This window comes from Pleuronectes platessa, chromosome 3 (genome assembly GCF_947347685.1).
Source record: "Pleuronectes platessa chromosome 3, fPlePla1.1, whole genome shotgun sequence".
Taxonomy (NCBI): domain Eukaryota; kingdom Metazoa; phylum Chordata; class Actinopteri; order Pleuronectiformes; family Pleuronectidae; genus Pleuronectes; species Pleuronectes platessa.
Genome location: NC_070628.1, coordinates 29,946,352 through 29,963,533, shown reverse-complemented (window position 1 = coordinate 29,963,533; position 17,182 = coordinate 29,946,352). Strand labels below are relative to the sequence as shown.

At 40.1% G+C, this 17,182-nt stretch overlaps 1 protein-coding gene across 1 annotated transcript in view; it reads right to left on the bottom strand.

Moving 5' to 3' along the window:
* tenm3 (teneurin transmembrane protein 3) overlaps positions 1–17,182 on the bottom strand; it is a 145,565-nt gene that overhangs the window by 69,808 nt on the left and 58,575 nt on the right. Inside the window, exons 4-8 of the mRNA XM_053417750.1 lie at positions 14,094–14,267; positions 12,015–12,079; positions 8,944–9,063; positions 8,168–8,251; positions 1,444–1,568 (exon numbers count right to left, since the gene is read on the bottom strand). Coding sequence (XP_053273725.1) covers positions 1,444–1,568; positions 8,168–8,251; positions 8,944–9,063; positions 12,015–12,079; positions 14,094–14,267 — 568 coding nt within the window. The remainder of the gene's footprint in view (positions 1–1,443; positions 1,569–8,167; positions 8,252–8,943; positions 9,064–12,014; positions 12,080–14,093; positions 14,268–17,182) is intronic.

The following is a 17,182-nucleotide window of genomic DNA, read 5'->3' as shown; positions in this document are numbered from 1 at the left end:
CACTCTGTTAAGTCAACGTTTAGAGGTGTCCCAGGGGTCCCTGACGGGTAGCAGCAGCGAGCTAACGCTAGCCGGGGGGAGCCGGGCTCTCCTAGCCGGGGGGAGCCCGGCTAGCGTTGGCTCGCTCGTCCAAGGCCATGTAGCGAGACTCCCTACATGGGCATGGTGTGACTATGACGTTTATTTCGGTCGTAATCCCATTCGACACACTCTAGCGTATAGTTTCTGACATAGAGGAACCACAACAAATCGCGGGAGTTGTTTCTTTCCAGAGTTTTTGGGACGGTAGACATGCCAGATACCCAAATTAACGTGTAGAAGCACTACAAAAGTGGAATTTTCATAATATGTCCCCTTTAACACATATCAGACCAACTACCTTCAAACCTGGGGTGGCTGATGTTTTGATCTCAAAATACATTTAATGACAGCAGGCATCTGTCTTCATCACCATTTACCCCCCACAACAACAACAAAAGACTGCATTCAAAAGAATCATTAAGGATTTTATTGCCTCAATGCAGAGGGATTAATACTGAATGAGTGTTAAAAAGATTTCAGAAATAGGTAAAGCTGGGTGTAATCTGCATAAAACCACTTAAATAAAGACCACCAATTAATTAGATCAATAATAACCCAAACTTTTGTATTTCATCTAAATTAACAGAGGTTGGGAGGGTCGGCTGTTGTGAATGTGAGTGTGAATGGTTGTGTTTCTCTGTAAAGTGGTCCTGCAATACCCTGGACAATCTGTCCGCGGTGCAACCCCGCCTCTCAGCCATTGTCAGCTGGAGTAAGTGGTATAGATAATGGATAAATGGATGATCTAACAAAACTAGATCAAACATGGTTCTCCTTCTTGAGCTGGGGAAGCAACAGTTATTAAAAGTAGCTTGTGCACAGCAGATTACACAGCAAAAGAACATCACTGTGGTATGAACCTTAAGGTTGTTTGCGATCTGCCAGTAAACCAATACATGTTTCCCTTCAGGTTCATAATGTTCCCATACTTTTGACGACACATGACTCCGCTATAATATATATATATATATATATGATAGCAATGAAGAAGAAAAAAAAAATGTCAGTCTCCATTTTACTTGGAGGTGTTATTATTATTGACAGATGCTTCTCACAGTAAAACATTACATTTCGATGACTATACATTTTGTGAAGACTTCGACATCAATTTCATTGATTTATTGTTAATCTAAAAGCAACATAGTCTGCCTGTTTATATCTTTCACCACAATGCATAAGATCTGAGTGTTAAATTGGGTGCATTGACTTGAGAATTATGGATTAATTCTCGCTAACACAGGGTTAGGGTTAAAAAAAAAAATACACTATGAAGAGTCTGGCAGTAGAAAATTCATGAAACTTACTCGAGATACACAAATGAATAAAAATGTAATTGCCCATGCATGTGTTTGTGTGACCGACCTGTGTGTGTGAGGGTGGTAGGCCTTTACGTCCATACACCCCAACAAGAGCCTCTTTCTGGACGGAGATGTTGAATTTTAAGAACTGTGGTTGGTCAATATATAGTTGGGACCTCCAAAACACTCCTTGAATAGAACAACAAACCAGTCAATTCAGTCAGTATTTCAACAGACTTTGATTAATGTTCAGAATTTTTCCTTCAATAAACCATATATGAATCAATATGCTCACATTAAAGCAAATAAACAAGTCATGGATCTGACAAACCTAACATTCACATTTCAATACATCCAATGCAATATATACATTTTACATTTTCTATTATAATTTTTTATATTTTTTGTATCTTCTGGAAAATGTATATTAAGGATATCTGACAATAAAGAATAATAGTAAACAATAGTTGAACTAGAACACATTTCAAACTTAGTTTATATTTATTAACTGAAAAAAATTGTGCTAAGAGTCGCATTTCTTCATTTATATCACATTATTGTGACATAATTATGGTAATTTGTAGTTTTCACAACATGATACCGTACAACGGTGTGCAGCCAGGGAAATCATGTCAGGCAATGTTGAACGGCTGTTTTAGCAAAAATAGACATGAATTATAGAATACCCTAGTTGAAACTGCATCTATCCTTGCATCTGATCTTAACATTGTTCTGTGCCATAAAGCCCTATCGTGGATGTGACCTGTCCCATTGACAAAAGTCTGGAGCTTTTCATGCAAAGTGGAAAGTAGGTTGGGACGTGGGATGTTTGGTTATAGCTCATTATGCTCAAGTGTGTTTGTCCATGAATCAGCTCCCAATGTTCTGGGATAGGTAATTATATTGCTTGCATTATGATACACATACACATACACATAGATGCTTGTGGAAAGTATTTGTCTTTTGTTCATAAGCACTAATAGTTAGCAGTAGCAGGTAAACTAAAGTTACCCAGTGGATCAACATCATACTTGTCAAGTTCCTGTACTGTAATGGCTCTCAATTGCCCTGGGCCCTGTACTAAGCTGGATTTGCACTTATAGGGGTAACTTCAGGGTAAAGTCAGGGCTCATTCACTCGTTCATAGGTTACCATAGTGATTTACCATGGTAACCTATGCTGAACTAGTAATCGTATCGTGGTCACATGATAAAAACTAATTATCAAGAAAACTAGAAAGGAAGTGGCGCTCCAGCAACCGTGTTGAAAATCTCATAGACTGGAAAAATAGTGTTAAAGAATATAAAAAGGCTCTCCACAAAGCAAGAGCTGCCTACTATTCAAAACTAATAGAAGAAAACTACGACAAAATTACTTAAAGAAATTCTGCCCCTAATTGATAGTTTGTTACTTAATACAATCAATCTGTCATTATCATCAGGATATGTACCACAGTCTTTTAAAATAGCTGTAATCAAACCCCTTCTCAAAAAAAACACCCTAGACCCAGAGGTTTTAGCCAATTACAGAACAATATCTAATCTCCCCTTCATGTCTAAAATCTTAGAAAAAGTTGTAGCCAATCAACTGTGTGAGTTTCTCCAGGAAAATAATTTATATGAAGACTTTCAGTCCGGGTTCAGAGCCAATCACAGCACAGAGACAGCCTTGGCAAAAGTCACTAATGACCTTCTTATAGCCTCAGATCAGGGACTTGTGTCTGTCCTTGCTCTGTTAGATCTCAGTGCAGCATTCGACACAATTGACCATCACATTTTATTACAAAGACTTAAACAGTTAATTAACATTAATGGAACTGCCCTTAACTGGTTTAAATCTTATTTTTCTGATCGCTCCAAATTTGTGCAAATTAATGATGAGTCATCTGTGCGCACCAAAGTTAACCATGGTGTTCCACAGGGCTCTGTGCTCGGCTCAATTTTATTCTCATTATATATGCTTCCACTAGGAAACATTATCAGGACACACTGGGTAAATTTCCACTGCTAAGCGGATGACACCTAGTTATACTTGTCATTAAAACCTGAACAATGTAATCAATTAACTAAACTTCGAGCATTTCTCAAGGACATAAAAACCTGGATGACCCGCAATTTTCTCTTATTAAACTCAGATAAAACAGAGATTATAATACTTGGCCCTAAACACCTTAGAGATACATTATCTCATGATATTAGGGGCGGTGTGGCCAAGGGGGTACAGCGGGCGTTCTCCAAGATGAAGGTTGAAGTGTCCTTGGCAAGATACTGAACCCCTAAGTGGCCCTTCATAAATGTTGAGTGTACTAAAAATGTAAGTCGCTTTGGACAAAAGCGTCAGCTAAATGACATGTAATAATGATATAGCTGCGCTAGACGACATTGCCCTTGCTTTCAATGAAACAGTCAGGAACTTGGGAGTGATCTTTGATCCTGATTTGTCCTTTAATTCACACCTAAAACAAATTTCTAGGAAAGCCTTTTCCACTTGCGTAATATCTAAAAAATTAGACATGTTCTTTCGTAAAAAGATGCAGAAAAACTAGTCCATGGCTTTTTTACATCGAGACTGGACCATTGTAATGCTTTACTATCAGGCTCCAGCAGTAAGTCGTTAAAGACTCTACAGCTTGTCCAAAATTCCGCAGCACGTTTCCTGACGAGAACAAAGAAAAGAGAGCACATTTCTCCAGTATTAGCATCGCTGCACTGGCTTCCGGTTAAATCTAGAATAGAATTTAAAATTCTCCTCCTCACCTTCAAGCCACTGAATAATATGGCGCCATTTTACCTTAAAGAGCTGTTAGTACCCTATCAACCCACTAGAACACTCCGCTCCCAGAATTCAGGCTTACTTGTCGTCCCTAAAGTCTCTAAAAGTAGAGTAGGAGCCAGAGCTTTCAGACATCAAGCCCCTCTCCTGTGGAGTAATCTACCACTTTCAGTTCGGGAGGCAGACACAATCTGTACGTTTAAGAGTAGGCTTAAAACCTTCCTTTTTGATAAAGCTTATAGTTAGAGCTGGTCCAGTCTTAGACCTGCTCTAAGGAATGCTGCTATAGGCCTAGAAGGTTGATAACATCAACTGGCGCTATGCATTAATTAGTGCGGCAGAACTTAACTTGTCTTATGTTCTAAAATAGGAGGTGTTTAGTTTACAAAGGCATAGTGGTATTGATGTCTGATCTACTGAGTGGGCCACATGGCTTTCTTCGTACTACCATACAAACCTAGCCTGACGTTGCCATACTCATAATTCTAGTCAGAATATGACTCTGATAGCGCTCCATTGGGCTGTGATTATGGGGCGTGTTTCAACCGAACTAGGAAAAAAATACCTCTTCGCTCAATTGGATAGACCTACAACCAATCAGAGCAACGTAGTATGTGACGTATGTTAAGCGACGCATAAACGATTTTTGCCGGTGTTGTAAAAATAATTTAAGGATACACGGAGAACTTACCAACACGATCAGCATTTTTGAGAGAAACAGTAACGCCGGGTTCACACCGGATGCGGAGACGACGCCTAAGCGCCGCGCCAATCCCTAGCGCGCCGGCGCATGGCTGTTCACACCGGACGCTGAAGCGCCGGGCAGCGCTAATAATATCACCCGTTGATCCAGTAGTATGAAAGCATATACTTACTTGTTGCTCCAACATTAAGCAACAGCGTCCCAACATTTGGCTTACTCTCTTTCTCTTTTTATCTCTATGACTGCATGTGTGGCTGTAGTGGATGGGCAGAGGGGGACATTTAATAATGTCACTGGTAAAATTGATAAAATTAAAACTCAGAACAGAAGGCGAATTCAAAGTATGGGATGCATATTTGATCATTTATATCATATAAAATAGTCATCAATATCGTTAAAAATAATTTTTCAGTGTGTTTCCAGGCGCGATACGCTCGTGTCAAGCTAAAAAAAAAAACTCGACGCCGAAACGATCGCTTCACGGCGCTAGGCAGCCTTAGCGCCTAGTGACCCGCACAAAGGTTTAACATTGGAGTAGATGGGAGCCAGCTGTTATTTAAGGCTTAGTGCTGTGCTTACGCGTTGCTTTGGCGTCGCTTCAGCATCCGTTGTGAACCCGGCGTAAAGGTGAATGCACGTACGAAACAAGTTCTCCGTTTGGGATTACAACTCCACAACACATCAAACAAATCGTATAACATTTGTTGGTCCTGTAAAAACATAATAACATGGTCGGACCGCGACATTCCCGTGTTTAAAAAATGGACAGACGGCGAAGGAGACCAGGCTTAAGAAGCATGTTCATCTGAGGCATCAGCGAAAAGAGACCGGGGGCCCAAGCGCTCTTTGGTGACGTGGTTGATTATGTTACTGTTGATCATCTGTCCATCATCGTATAAAGCCCGCCCTGACAATTTGATTGGTCCGAACAGCTTCTGTTCGGGCATAGTTTCTCCCCAACGGAGCGATGCCAGACCGAATTTCCCGACCTCAAATGTTGTGTTTTTTTTTGTAGTTTTTCCTTACTCTTGCTGAGGGTTAGGACATAGGATATCTCACCATGTTAAAGCCCTATGAGACAAATTGTGATTTGTGATTTGGGCTATATAAATAAAATTTGATTGATTGATTGATATATATTTTTACCAAATGTCACCGGGGGGCTCTGTAACATACACATTCACACAATCAGAGATATTTTACCAGCTGTTCGTCCTGCATTAAGCAGCTTTAAGTGTGTTTCTTTAGTCTGAATAATGTGTTTGTTCTCCTCATATTTTCTAATAAAAAAGATTTCTCCTCATTGTGAAATATGTGGCACTAGTTCGATACACTTGTCCATGTCTGTGATTGGTCATGCGCAGTTAACACACCCCTTTCATGTGCAAACGCTCAGATCTTGAGGAAAAGCTGGGTTGAAGTTCAGCTGGATCTCAGAAATATATCTAGGAACAGGACTCTGGTCTGCAATACTGCTATTATATGCCATCGCTACCTGAGTTACTCTTACATATCTTGGTCAGCCAAGAACTGCTGTATACAGTGCCTTGCATAAGTATTCACCCCCCTTGGACTTTTTCCCATTATGTACTGTTACTAACTGGAATTCAGATAGACTTAAATAAACTTTTTCCCGTTTGATCAACAAAACATGCATAGTACTTTGGAGGTGCAAAATAAATTTTATTGTGACACAAACAATAATGAGAACAAAAAAGTTGACATCTGTTGGGTGCATAAGTATTCACCCCCCTGTGTCAATACTTGGTAGAACCCCCTTTTGCTGCAATTACAGCTGCAAGTCTTTTGGGGTATGTCTCTACCAGCTTTGCACATCTAGAGATGGAAAGGTTTGTCCATTCTTCTTGGCAAAAAAGATGAAGCTCAGTCAGATTGGATGGAGACCGTCTGTGAACCGCAATCTTCAAGTCTTGCCATAGATTCTCTATTGGATTGAGGTCTGGGCTTTGACTGGGCCATTTTAAGACATTAACATTCTTTAATCCAAACCATTCCTTTGTAGCTCTGGCTGTATGTTTAGGGTCATTGTCCTGCTGGAAGATGAACCTCTGCCCCAGTCTCAAGTCTTTTGCAGACTGCATCAGATTTTCTTCAAGGATTTCCCTGTATTTGGCTCCATCCATCTTTCCCTCTATTCTGACCAGTTTCCCTGTACCTGCTGAAGAGAAGCATCCCCACAGCATGATGCTACCACCACCATGTTTCACTGTTGGGATGGTGTGCTCAGGGTGATGGGCAGTGTTGGGTTTTCGCCACACATAGCGTTTTGCATTGAGGCCAAAAAGTTCAATTTTGGTCTCATCTGACCAGAGCACCTTCTTCCACATGTTTGCTGTGTCTCCCACATGGCTTCTGGCAAACTCCAAACGGGATTTTTTTATGGATCCCTTTCAACAATGGCTTTCTTCTTGCCACTCTTCCATAAAGGCCAGATTTGTGGAGTAGACAACTAATAGTTGTCCTGTGGACAGATTCTCCCACCTCAGCTGTGGATCTCTGCAACTCCTCCAGAGTAACCATGGGCCTCCTGGTTGCTTCTCTGATTAATTTTCTCCTTGTCCGACTCCTCAGTTTGGGTGGACGGCCTCCTCTTGGTAGGTTTGCGGTTGTGCCATATTCTTTCCATTTTCTTATGATGGATTTTATGGTGCTCAGAGAGATGTTCAAATCTCTGGATATTTTTTTATAACCTAACCCTGCTTCATATTTCTCCACAACTTTATCCCTGACCTGTTTGGTGAGCTCCTTGGTCTTCATGATGCTGTTTGTTCAGTAATGATCTCCAACAAACTCTGAGTCCGTCACAGAACAGGTGTATTTATACTGAGATTAAATTGCAGACAGGTGGACCCTATTTACTAATTATGTGACTTGCAAATGTGACTTGTGAATGCAATTGGTCGCACCAGATCTTTGTTAGGGGTTTCACAGTAAAGGGGGTGAATACATATGCACTCAAAACTTTTCAGATTTTTATTTGTAAATAATTGTGAAATCCATGTAATATTTCCCCCCACTTCCAAATGATGCACTATTTTGTGTTGGTCCATTACATAAACTCACGATGAAATAAATTTTAATCTGTGGTTATACCGTGACAAAATGTAGAAAAGTCCGAAGGGGGTGAATACTTATGCAAGGCACTGTATATATCTATGGCAAAGAGAGGATATGTTGCAGAGTGATTCACTCCATTCCTGTTTTCTTTTGAAAAATAGGATGATAGGAAAGGAAGATGTGTGTGTACGTGTGTGTGTGTGTGTGTGTGTGTGTGTGTGTGTGTATAACCGACCTGGTGGGACGTCTTGTATGGCTCGTCTACCCACATCCACCTCTCCTGTGTCTATGGTGTTGTTCTCTAGAGGAAACATTTTACCTGCAAAAATTACAAAACAAATTAACAGAGGGTCCAGCTACTGTGAGTAATTTTGTTTCTTCTTTCGTGTTTGTTATGAGAACAAAATCATGTTCACAAGGTAAAACTGTGATTGGTGAGGTCACAGCAACCTTGACCTTTAACCTTTGGACACCAAAATGGACAGACAACCTGAAAAATAATGACTATGGCCTCTGGCTGTCACCTGTGCAAAGGCATACAAATTCCACACAATAGCAATAATTGTTAGGTCTGGTGGTAGAGGCGAGAAGGGTCCTGCTTATCCACTCCACTGCTTTTATAATGAACTAAAATATATTTCATAATAAAGTGATATTACCAACAAACGTTTTTAGTAATTTCTGGAAGGATCTAGGTGATAGACTCAGACCTCAAATTGATAATATCAGAAAATAAAGATGTGTCACTTTCATGTTACAAGTTACATTTTATCTTGAATAGAGAAAGTGCATCAGAGATTCACATATCATTCAAACAAAGCAAGAGGCCCTGCAGAGACCAGCAGGTGGCAATATCATGAACTATGCAATATCATCAACACTGAGTCATAAACAAGTCTGGTCCTTCAGAAAAACATAAAATGGAACCAACACTTTTGTTGGCAAACTTTATTATATAATTTGCCTTTCCAGTGGATAGAAATAATACAAATGCATTAAAGTGGGACTTACCATTGTCTGTGGACACCATAAAGGTGTTAGGGGTTGTATCTCTTCCACCTCCTCCATTTTCAAATGCTCCAAATACCTCACTCTCTTGAAGCTGCCAGTTCAGACCAAACAGGTGCATAGCTTGATAAAGAAAAAGTGGAGAGGAAGAGGGAGCAAGGACAGGAACAAGCAGGTTAATACATTGCACAAGGCTATGGAAAGAAAGGAGAACAATAAAATGATGCAACAGATATGACAGTTAAGACAAAAATGGGGGAAATCAAAACAGAAAAGTAGAGAAAACAAAGACAGACAAATGATGGAGGGATATAAAAGGAAATATTTGATGACAAAAGATGGTCTGCATTTATATAGCACTTTTCTAGTCTTGATGACCACTCAAGGTGCTTTACTATACAATACTCAACTCTACCACAAACAGTATGTTTTTTGTTTTTTTTCCCTCTGTGTGTTTGTCTGTGTGCACAGGTGACCCCTTGAGGTTGTAATCATCTGCTCACTTTCAAATAGATTTATTTTATTGTGATCAGTAGAATCATTTGAATCAACAGTAATTATTTACATTTTGTATGGTCATACTATTCACAGTCAATGATGTGACACACAGGAAACAAATACAAGATACAACTTTACCTAAAGTAACACAACACTGAAGCAGTCATTTCTGATAAATAGTCTGCAGAAAGCCCAGCTAGATCAACACCATACAGTATGGTCTGCCATCACATTGGAAGACCACAATACAACATCATTGAAAGTGATAAGAGCACAAATGTTGTACAAATTTTTTATTTTGGTGATTTAGATCATGTTCAAAACAGCCAAATCAAACAAACTAATATATTTCATAGTTAGGTTTGAGAGCTTCTTAAAAGGGCACACTACATTAGAACATTGAAATAAAAAAAATAATCCCCAATTATTTTACATCTGAGAAAAGTAAGATATTGAATATGTTGAAAGGACCCATCCAACGACAGACCATGGCAAATCAAAAGTGATAATAAAAAAAAAAGTAGTAGTCTGTTTGTGTTGGTGGCTTTGTACAGGAATCTAGTCTTGAGTGTGGACTGGACTCCTCACACAGCAGATATCAGAGAGAGAGTCGGACCAATTAGTGAGAACCCCCTGCCCAACACACACATACACACTGCTCTGCCTCATTAAATTAGAGCCGTGCTGTGTTAACCCATTACCCAACACCCCTCCTGGTGAGGACAGGAGCAAAGGGTCACGGGAGAGTGCTGGCTAATCGACATGGGGCTGTGTGTGTGTGTATGTGTGTGTGTGTGTGTGTGTGTGTGTGTGTGTGTGTGTGTATTTGGGGAGTAACAGAGAGAGAGAGAGAGAGAGAATTATTGGTCAGGGTAACAGTCATGCATGAATGGTTCACTCTACCAGAATCCTTTTGAGAAATTTAGGAAGTAACAGAACATTTCATAAATCTAGTTGTATATTTAAAGAAGCAAAAAAATATAGTGACGAGTTTCGCTGAAATCTTTGAAACCATATAAACTCTTATTTATTCAAAGTGATGGTAATTTGACATGTACTTTACAACCGTATATCATAGGGCTCTGGTGGAAAGTTGACGTAAATTGATTAAAATTATATGCAGTTTAAACAAATTCCCCAATATTCTCTTTTGAAAGGGAAAGAGGCAAGAAATAACAACAGAATAGCAAACCAGTCAGGCTAAAGGCTGGCACATGCTTCTGCAACTGCGGCTTTTCACGCAGCTGTGTCGAAGGACTCGTTTTAATTTATGCTTCTCTAAAGGCCGAATTATAGTACTGCGACTGCAACCGCGGCTGGCCACGCAGCTGCATCGACGGACTCGTTTTGGTTTATGGTTACCCAAGGGTTGCGCATGTTAATTCCCCGCCAGAACACTAGGCGCAGTAGCTTGTTTTGTCGAACACCCAAAGAAGAGACGTCTTCTTCTTCGTCGACTGTATATTTACATCGCCACTGCGGCTCCTAGTAGCCTTTTTCTGGCGGACAAATCCGCCAGTCAGTGACGGGTTATCCAAGTGGTCATACTGGCGGATCTCTTCTGCCAAGTGCTCTTCTATTTGGTCCATATTCGTTCTTCTAAATCTTCCGTGATTTCTGCCGGTATAATGGGGCATGAAACCGCAAACTAGACTCCGGACGGGATGTAGTAAGCAGACCAATCACAAGTCTTGCGGGCTAAGTGAGGCTCGCGTCGCTTTGTCGTATAGTTAGAAAAATTGGCGGACGCACGCAAGCCTCAAGAGGGGGCACGCAAGCACGAAAGGGGCGTGTTGCGTGTCTTGCGTCTGCGAAAAATCCGACTATAAATCGGCCTTAAGGGTTGCGTGTGTTGCGAAGCAATTCACCGCCAGGACACTAGGCGGAGTAACGTTCTTTGTCAAAGACGGCCTTAGAGATGCTTTCTTTGTGTGTGGCAGATCCGCCAGGCAGTGACGGGTTATACAAGTGGTCATACTTTCGGATCTCTTCTGCCAAACGCTCTTCTATTTGGTCCATATTCGTTCTTCTAAATCTTCCATGGTTTCTGCCGGTATTATTGGGCATGAAACCGGAAATGCGTCTCCGGAAAGGATGTAGTTAGTAGACCAATCACAGCCTTGCGGGCTGCGTGAGGCTTGCAGAGCTTTGCCGTATAGTTAGAAAAATTGGGCGACGCTCGCAAGCACGTGAGAAGGGGTACTTAAGCACGTAAGGGGCCCGCAAGGGCTCTTTCGCTTGCGTGCCCCTGAAGACGCAGACCCACTGACCTAGGTACAAAACATCCCTGGACTCCCATGTCATCTTAAGTGTATAGATGACCTTTACAAACTAGATATACCGTTCTGCGGTTGTATGCCTCCTTCAACTAATGCTTCAGTCCCCACAAGTGTTGCTGACATATTACATACACAATAACACAATGACCATTACCTTTGACCACTTAAATCTAATCACAACATTTTCTAGTCCGAATAACAACTGGTGAAGACTTGAAGGCAATGTTCAAGAGAACAGAAACATATTCTGTGTGTGTGTGTGTGTGTGTGTGTGTGTTTGCGTGCATGCACTTTTACCTATGCAGTAGCAGAGCAGGACAGAGAGCAGTGCAGATATTCCTACCGCACTGAGGGCTGTACACCTGAAAGAAAACACAATCATTGTCTGTACATTCGCTATCTTCAGAATTGGTTTTGTTTCTAATAACCTCCACAATATCCTTGATTTAGTACAGCTTCCTAATTGTATTATCTCTATTGTCTGATTAACTTCAGCTGCCAATATTCAGTAAACTTTAAGATGTAAATCAAGCCTTGAATAGCTACTAGGGACGGGAATCGGCAGGGACCTCCCGATACGATACAATCACGATACTAATGTGGCAATACGATATGTATTGCGATTCTGTAAATATTGCGATTCGATATTACGATTTCTTGCGATTTTTTTCTTTAAATACTGGACCATGAAAAACAGTTGAATCATACCTTAAATACAACAAAGTCAAATTCACATAGAGCTTTACAAGTTTCAAAACAGGACAATCAGAGGAGGGCTGTTTTAGACAGGGTAAAAAGGGTGCTGTTTTAAATTATCCTTGTGGTATTTTGACAAAAAATGTTTACAGACATTTCATTAAGACCCCAAGGAACCATATCAACTTGCGGTAAAATGGGCATATGATTTGCCCTTTAACATTAACTTAATGCCTGCCGGGCAGCCAATAGAAAAAATAAATAAGAATGTGCCTATCACATGAGGTTTGTCTTGTCTTGGGTTTTTTGTCTCGTAACTTCCTGTTTTATTTTGAAATCCTAACTCTCCTCTCGTTTCAGGTCACTTGCTCTTCCTCATGTGTCACCGGTCTGATTGTCTCCCCTGATCCCGGATTGTTTCCACCTGTTCCCTTCACCCTCATGTGCTTATAGTCTGCGTCTCCCCTTTGTCTTGTGCCAAAGTGTTTCGTCCTTGTACCTAAGCCCTTTTCCACAGTCATTGTCGTTTTTTGCCTATGAGGTTTGCTACGCCACGTAAGTTGTTTTCTGTTTCCTCCTTGAGAGTGATTTTTCGTTTGTTAAAGTTTTCTAGCTTAGCTTCGTTTTGTGTTGTTTGTAATCTGTTTTTCTTCCTCCCTTTGGGAGCGATTTATGTTTAGAGAGTTTTAGTTAGTTTGATGAGCCTCCTGTTTAGGTGAGCCTTTTCTTTTGTACCGTTTTCATAGTAGTTTGGTTTTCCTCCTTCGGGAGCGCTTTTGATTTCTTGCTCTAGCCTTTTTGTTTATCATCCTTCAGGAGCGCTTTGTTTTAAACCTCTTTCTTTTTCTAGTGTGTGCTTAGAAATATTAAGTGAATTTTTCATAGCCCAATCGTTTGTCACTCTTCATCGAGGATCTGAATTCAATAAAGTGTGCTGGTATGTATAATCCTCTGCATCTGAGTCCTCATTTCAGTCCAGGCCTGACAGTGCCCTATTATTGTAAAGTCCCTGTCAACTGCACACAAAGTGACAGATTAATAAATGTATGCCACTTAGGCTACTTTTAAACAATAAATAAAAGGTAAATTTAACAGGATGTATAAAAGTTTACTTAAAATATACAATTTGAAATGAACAAAAAGTAGGCTATGCTTCACTGTTGTTTGCATGTAGGCTATGCAAAGCCAGTGCTTGGATATGTATAGATTATTGTGCAAAAACAAGAGCTGGTCAACATGCACTGGGTAGAGGTTACCACCCATTTATTTAATCGATCCAGTTTGTGGAGCCCAGTAGGTGCAGAAGGTCTGTTATTAGGCATTCCACTGACAGTGAGCTTTTTTTTCTTTATGATTGACTGATTGATAGATTCTTTTAAACTTCAACTCCCTTTATGGTTAGAAAGCAGGTTACTGCCCGAACCATCTGTATTTGTCAGACATTCTAAAAGGCCTTCATCACATAAACTGACACCCCATCACAACACAACAAATTATTCTTAATTAAAATAGGGATTTAGGGACAGGCAAATTTGTATTTTTTTTCTTAATATCTTCTAATACAGATTCCCGCATCGATTTTGACAGCTAACACGATGAGGTTGTGTCCTGACCTTGTATATTTCAGCGTTAAGCAGTGAACAACAGGACCCCGGTTCCTCCCTGCTCACTCTATCTTACCTCCATGAGCAGTACTTTGAAGTTTTCTTAAACTTGAAGGCAGAGCGGGACAGCGTATTCCTCGGCAGCGGCCTGGTAGGAGGCGAGTACACTGAGCCTGTAGCCATAGTGTAGCCAGGAGTAGCGGTGGAGAAGAGGGGGGTGGTGCCTGTACCGGTCTTGAAAAGGAAGTGCCTGGAGGGAGAAGGAAGAGAATGAGAGGAATTACTTGGGCAATATTAGTTTGGGACACTGGCTTTGTTTAGATGCACTGAAAATGTACTGCTGTACAAAACTGTCACAGAATGTTACCCCTTGCTAGCAGCAGGTAACTACATACATTTTGATTAGTGTAGTGGCTACAAGAGCTGTAAGGATATGCCATTAGGCTACAGACAAAATTTAGGTTTAACCACCCCTAAGCCACTTTTGTTGGATAATGACCCATCTTAACCATGAATACTGTTTTTCATGATTATTTCTTTAAGGCCCATATCCAAGACAGCACTGTTGTGCATCTGTTAGGTATCTGGCACTATTGAGGATACAAAATAAAAAATGTCGACAACTGCTGAAATACAAATAAAACCAAGATTGAAATGTATACCTAAAAAGTTGCAGAGTTGTGTATTTATGTATGCTTAACTTTCATAGTTCATTATAGTCCTGCGACTGCAACCGCGGAAGGCCACGCAGTTGCATCGACGGACTCGTTTTGGTTTATGCTTCTCTAACGTGTTGCAACGCAATTCTCCGCCAGAACACTAGGCGGAGTAACGTTGTTTGTCGAAGACAAAACACCCAAAGAAGAGACGTCTTCTTCTTCGTTGACTGTTTATTTAGATCGCCACTCCGGCTCCTCATAGCCTATTTCTGGCGGACAAATCGGCCAGTCAGTGACGGGTTATACAAGTGGTCATACTTTCGGATCTCTTCTGCCAAGTGCTCTTCTATTTGGTCCATATTCGTTCTTCTAAATCTTCCGTGATTTCCGAGTATTGTGGGGCATGAAACCGGAAACTAGACTCCGGACGGGATGTAGTAAGCAGACCAATCACAAGCCTTGCGGGCTGCGTGAGGCTCGCGTCGCGTCGCTTTGTCGTGTAGTTAGAAAAGTTGGCGGACGCACGCAAGCCCGCAGAGGGCGTGTTGTGTGTCTTGCGTGCATGCGTGCAACCCGACTATAATTCCCTATGCCATTTGTTTAACATTCTGCATCCTTACTCTCACCAATAGCAAGCTTCTACTACCAGTCCTGAACTACTTTAGCTTCCACAGTTAAACCATGAGAAAGTTACTTTAAGGTATTAAAGAAATTGGGTTTCATCATGGTAAGAAATTTAGATAAAAATAAAATGAGTTATTGCTTGAAAACCAGACGAGTTGGCTCTACTAAATGTGGAATGATTTAGAGTTTACAAAAGCATACAACTATCTGTAACTATCATGTTCATATTTGCTGAGGGATAACATTTAGAGCAGGGGTTTTCAACTGGTTTTGTCCCGGGGACCCCCATTCTGACTAGAAAGTAATCCGCGGCCCACTGACGTGCCTACACGCGCGTGCCAACGTGTGTGTGCGTGCTACATGTGGATAGAAGGAAGTTTTAACATTTGGTTTTCCATGTTGGTTTTATTTAAAAACCTCAAACAAATCTAGAAAAATCTGTGTAAAAAACAACAAAAATGGTTGATTTTTAGTGCTCAAGAATTGAAAACAAAATTAAAATGCAGTTTGTAGTTGTACTGCATCTCAGAACCATATGTACATCAATATATAACATTCATGATTTAAATGTACAGACATGTAGCTGACATGTTGAGATAACGTTAAAGTAACAGTGATCAATAACAATCATTGTTTGTGCCAATAGTAGGGACACAAATACATTTCAAACATGAGATGTACTCATTAACACAATCAAACAGCCAAAAACAAATATATATGAGATGCGATGCTGAACTTTATCAACAATAACGTGAAACAATATTAACACGTCTTCACAAACTGTTCTTAATATCACCAGCAATCCCTTACACTCAGATGATTTCATTAGTGTGAACAAATACTGACAAGACATAATAATTAAAAAAACAATTTACCCCTCCCTGAGCATGTAGAACAAGCTACATCCTACACACTGGACCTTAAAGGTTTTTCGGTTGCTAAATTAAGAGTAACAAACAGTTGCCTTTGTCCTGTAATGTATTTACTTAAATATGTCTTTTTATATTTTGAGTTAAAGGGGATTTGTTTTATTTTGTATACAAAATGTGCAGTTGAATATGAGCTGGAGACAGCGTTTCTTTAGAAATTACACATGCGGTTTTCATAATGCGGTTGCACAGAGCAGAATGGAATATTGAATACTAACTAGTAATGTGTCTTGTGAGTGTAAGTCAATTACAGCACACACAGTGTTTGGATAATCAAGTGTAAAATGACTGTAACCGCAGTGTGCTTTTCTGAGAAGAGAATGTTATCAACCATTACTAATCTGGTAGTCCACTAATACTAACAGCCTTTCAAATGCACTGCTCTGGCAACCTGCATTTACATTACATCAACACTACTTACACGGCATTTTAAGTGATTTTGACTATAGGAGTGTCAAAGGGGGTTGAGGTTGGTATTTATAGAATCAAGCTTTTGTGTATGTGTGTAACAAAGTGTGACATTAAGTACAATAGGGAAGACATAGTTTACGGATCCACAGGAAGAAAGTGACTGTTACTAATACAGTTGCACAGACATATTCAACCCCCTCACCTCAAAAGACATTATAGTGTATAATACAAATACACTTACTTCACATATATTCATATTATTTAATTTAATATTCCCCACTCCTTCTCCCTGTAAACTGCTGCTTCATTTGACTGTTATACATATATTCATATTATTTAATTTAATATTCCCCACTTCTTCACCCTGTAAACTGCTGCTTCATTTGACTGTTATGTTATACATATATTCATATTATTTAATTTAATATTCCCCACTCCTTCACCCTGTAAACTGCTGCTTCATTTGACGATGATATATGTTACGATGTTATATGTTACGATGTTGTATGTTATTATTCTATTTTGTAAAGTCGTCTACTGCG